The sequence below is a fragment of the Pteropus vampyrus genome, unplaced genomic scaffold, assembly GCF_000151845.1.
Source record: "Pteropus vampyrus isolate Shadow unplaced genomic scaffold, Pvam_2.0 Scaffold214, whole genome shotgun sequence".
In the NCBI taxonomy this organism is placed as follows: Eukaryota; Metazoa; Chordata; class Mammalia; order Chiroptera; family Pteropodidae; genus Pteropus; species Pteropus vampyrus.
The window spans coordinates 502966-507133 of NW_011888995.1; the positions used below are offsets into that span (position 1 = coordinate 502966).

Genomic DNA, 4168 nt, shown 5'->3' on the forward strand with positions numbered 1-4168 from the left:
TTGTCATGTCCGCCCAGGCTTCCCAGGGGCGGCGGCCGGGTCGGGGTGCTCAGCGCCCCCAGAGAGAGGCGGTCAGGCCAGGCTTCCCTCTCAGCAGCAGGAAAACAGGCGAGAAGAGCGAGGGGCTTGTCATGTCCGCCCAGGCTTCCCAGGGGCAGCGGCCGGGTCGGGGTGCTCAGCGCCCCCAGAGAGAGGCGGTCAGGCCAGGCTTCCCTCTCAGCGGCTGTCCCAGAAAGTCTAGCAATGGGGGTTTATTTCAGATCGGCGGCACCTGGCTGTTTTGAGTATCACAAATTTTTCATGGCAAAATTCGAGGAACTTGAGAAGATAGTGTATTTTCAGAATACACGGATTCAGAAGATGAAAGGGCCCGAGCTCCTGGAAGCGTCTGGGTGCTGGCTTCCCACCGCCTCATCAGCCGGGTTCAGATAAACTCAAATGCGCTCTCGTTTAAAAAGAAGCAGCCGAAACCACCATAAGTTGAATGATGCTTTTTAAGTAAACGTGTAGAGTTTATATATCAAAATAGCATGTGTGTCGTACTGGTCGGCGTTTCCAGGGAAACACCCAGTAGGATGTGGACATCCCGTCAGCCTCCGTCACCGCGAGTGCCCGTTCTTTATGCTAAATCTCTAGAGAGAATGGATGATGGGAGCTGACGGGTCCTCGCAGTCTGAGGTCTGCGGGCTCGAGACCCAGGAAGAGCCCGTGTTCCATTTGAGCCCCAGAGCGGGAGACCGGTCCCCCGGCTACAGGCAGGCAGGCACGAGGGACGGCCTCGTACCTGGGCAGGTAGCTTTTGTTCTCTTCAGGCCTTCAACTGCCGGGCGAGGCCCACCCACGCTGGGGAAGACGGCTGCTCTACTCAGTCCGCCGGCCTAAACATTAGTCTCTTCCACACACAGCCTCACAGAAACACCCAGAATAATGTCCGACAATATCCCCGGGCACCTGGGCACCGGTCGAGTTGACACGTAGACAGCTGAAGACGACGTTTGGTGTCCGTCCCGGCCACGCGAGCGCTGTGTCCAGGGGTCGGACGGGGCCTGAGGGGGTCTCGCCGTTGCTTCCTGTCCTCGCAGCTCACCACGGACAAGGCCCCGGTTCAGAACAGTGACCTAAAGGACACTCGTGTCCCGTAAGGTGTTAGTGAGTGTGCCCCCCAAAAGGCATTCTGAGGTCAAATCCCGCCCCGAAAGCTTTCACAGTGTGGAGTCCTGTGCTGTCTCTGAGAAGCCTGTCTGGGCCCCCCACGTGTTTGTAACCGACGGTGGGGGGAGCTCTCAGAGAGGAGGACGCTGCTTTGGGAAGGGCGGGGTTCAAGGCGGGGCCTCCAGGCTCGGGGAGGTTTTCTGCTGCAAGCGCCTTCGAGCTGATTTGAGGACGGGGTGACCGAAGCCCGTCCCAGCGGTGCCTGCCTCTCCCTCGCTAGCGCGACACCTGGACGATACTTAGGTGTCCCCCACGTGGACGGCGGGTCTGCCCGAAGGCAGGATGTGGCCACGGGCTGGCTGGTGTCACGGTCGGTGCTGGTGGGCTGCAGACACCCCCGCAGCCTGGAGAGGGCGCCCCGCTCTCTCACCAGCACCCGGCCTGGGTCCGCGGGGAGCCCCGTGGTCTCAGCACGATGGCGGGAGCCCTCCCTGGCTGCCTCTGTTGCTGCTCTGCTTTCTGGCGGGTGTGGAAGGCGCCCAGCAGGGAGGGGGTGCTGGTTGCCTGTACCCTGCCTTCCCGTGAGAAGGGGGGGCTGTCACAGGGCCGGCCCGGGTTGCAGCCTCCGCCGTCCTCTGCCTTCCCGCGGGTCACCGTTCCTTCTCTTCCTGCAGAATCTCCAGCGTGCTTCCCCCGCCCCTCAGGACCCCTGCCCTCCCAAACCTCCAAGGGCTCACGAACTCAAGTTGCTGGTGAAGAACATCCGAGCCTCGCTGCTAAACGGTGCTGGTGCTTCAGGTGGGTGGCCACGCGGCAGGGCCCCTGGCCGGTGGCGGCAGTGACTGTCCTGCGGCATGACCCGAGTGGAGGGGTGACCTGTGGGTTGTCAGTGGCCTTCAGTTCCTCCTAGGGCTCCCTCCAGTTGGGTCTGCAGTGTGATCACTGTCTTCGAGCCAAAAGGAGCCCTTGAAAATCGTCACACAACTGTTGAAATACAACCCAGGTTTTGCATACGTGAAAGCCAGGCAAAGGAAGGACACAAGGGACACAGGTGGCTTTGCCCTTTCCCTGTAGTGTAAAAGGCGCCTTCTCTCCCTGTCAGTACATGGTAAGCGTCCCCAGCTGATTGCTTTCCCGGAAGGTGAAGTGCCATGTGAGCAGTTTGTGGGTGTCAGAAGCGGGCCCATGGGGGACCCTTCGGTGCAAGGAGCGGCTTCTGGCTGAGTGACCACAAAGGCACCCCCAGAACGGACGGCTTTCGGCCGGCTCTGAACCGCGGCCGTGCCCCCCGATGTGTGGAAGCCTGGCACGGGGCTCCACTCTCCACTGTGGTTCTGTTTTGCTGAGAATAGATAAAAGTTCTTTTCTGTCGTCTGCAATGTCAGCGGACACTTATCTCTGTTTGCAAGGAGCTTCTCTCGGTTCCAAACGTACAGCGGGCCACGTTTAGCAGCCAGGACTCCACAGAGCTCGCTCTCGTGGCGGGGGGCGGTGGTAAAAGCGCTCGCCTGAAACCCTCTGAGGCCCCATGTTCAGTGACTGAGAGGGGCTCCCTGGACTCTGTGTCGGCGTTGGGGCCCCCGTTCCACACCTGTGCCAGCAGGCCCCCACCTGGGGCGAGCCTCCCCAGAAGGTGATTGTGAAGCTCGTGTGTGCCGTGTGTAGAGCGTCTTCTGTGCACGGGACGGGCTGTAGACCCCAGCCCCAGCTGGACTGACCACACAGCACACTCACGGCGTTGTGCCAGGGCCAGAAGCAGCTGTTAGATGATGACAATGAACTCCCCCATCATCTGGATCAAACACCCTGGAAAGGGTTTGACCTGAGTTGGGTCAGGTGTAAACACCCACATTTGTTGTAAGTAGAGAAAGGGGTTCCCCAGACTTAGGCGTTGTCCCAGATCTCGTTTCTTTGGCAAGTGGTTAGTCTTGTCCAGAAGTGGGGCCCCCATCTCTGCCGCACTAACGTTATCCCCAGGGTGTGTCCCCCACCGGGAGCCTGTGCCTGCGGCCAGCACTGAGCCCTGCTGGCCGGGAGCAGGGGTCCCTGGGGTCAGTCTGGGTTCTGGGCATTAAACGAGGGTAGAAAAATCTTTAGCAGCAGACAGAGTGGGGTGCTTCCAGAGTTTGTAAGTGGAGATGGAAGAAAGGCCCCTCGGAAGTTGGTGAGCCAAGACCGCGGGCATTTTATTCAGCCTTTCTTTGACAAGCAAAAATGTCCTAAAGCGATTAAGAAACCACCAGTAAAAGCCCAGCCGGACCCTCTGCTCGATTGCAGGCGACCTGAATCTGCTGTGCACGCTTCAGCTGAACGAGCCTGTTCAGAAGTTGTCCAGCGCCCTCCCCCCAAACACTACGGACCTCACCTGGGAAGAGGAGTTCACCTTGTGCGTATAGCTGGGTCCCTGGGGGCTCAGTTTCCCCAGCCACACCTGGTGCAGACCGCCAAACCCCAGCATCACTTAGTAGCACCGTTTAGACCAAAAACAATGTTTAAAACAATTTCTTAAAAAAGTGTATCAAGCATCGAAGATGCCTTTAAGTCAGACATGAGTTTCTGTTGGAAGGTAGCTCTTAACGTTGACTTTCTCCTCACCCGTATCCCCAGGCCCTGTCGTGACAAGAGAAAACATTGTTGGGTTGGCTTATTAAGGAATTGGCTTAATTAAATCTCGCAGGGCCAGATAGTGGAGTACTAGCAGCCGATGGAAAGCGATGCTGCCCTGTAGCTATTGTCCTGGAAAGATGCACGTGGTATCGTAAATGAAAAAAAAAAAAAGGTTACAAAGAAGGAGGGAGGCTATCATGTTCTGTATTTCGGGTTTAGACAATTACACGAGAATCCTTTTGATACAGTTCCTCATAGCCACGTGTGGCTCTTTAAATCTCAAGTCATTAAAATGAAACGAAATTAAATCCAGTTCCTGTTTGCACTGGCCATATTTCAGGTTCTCAAAAGCCATATGAGGCTAGTGGCCACCGTATTTGATAGCACCTATGTTACCGTCATCATCCAG

General features: G+C 57.4%; 1 protein-coding gene across 5 annotated transcripts in view; it reads left to right on the forward strand.

Moving 5' to 3' along the window:
* C2CD2 (C2 calcium dependent domain containing 2) overlaps positions 1-4168 on the forward strand; it is a 50639-nt gene that overhangs the window by 30441 nt on the left and 16030 nt on the right. For all 5 annotated transcript variants that reach the window (XM_023538211.1, XM_011372861.2, XM_011372862.2 and 2 more), the window contains exons 6-7: positions 1827-1950; positions 3430-3538. In XM_023538211.1, the coding sequence (XP_023393979.1) occupies positions 1827-1950; positions 3430-3538 (233 nt within the window). The remainder of the gene's footprint in view (positions 1-1826; positions 1951-3429; positions 3539-4168) is intronic.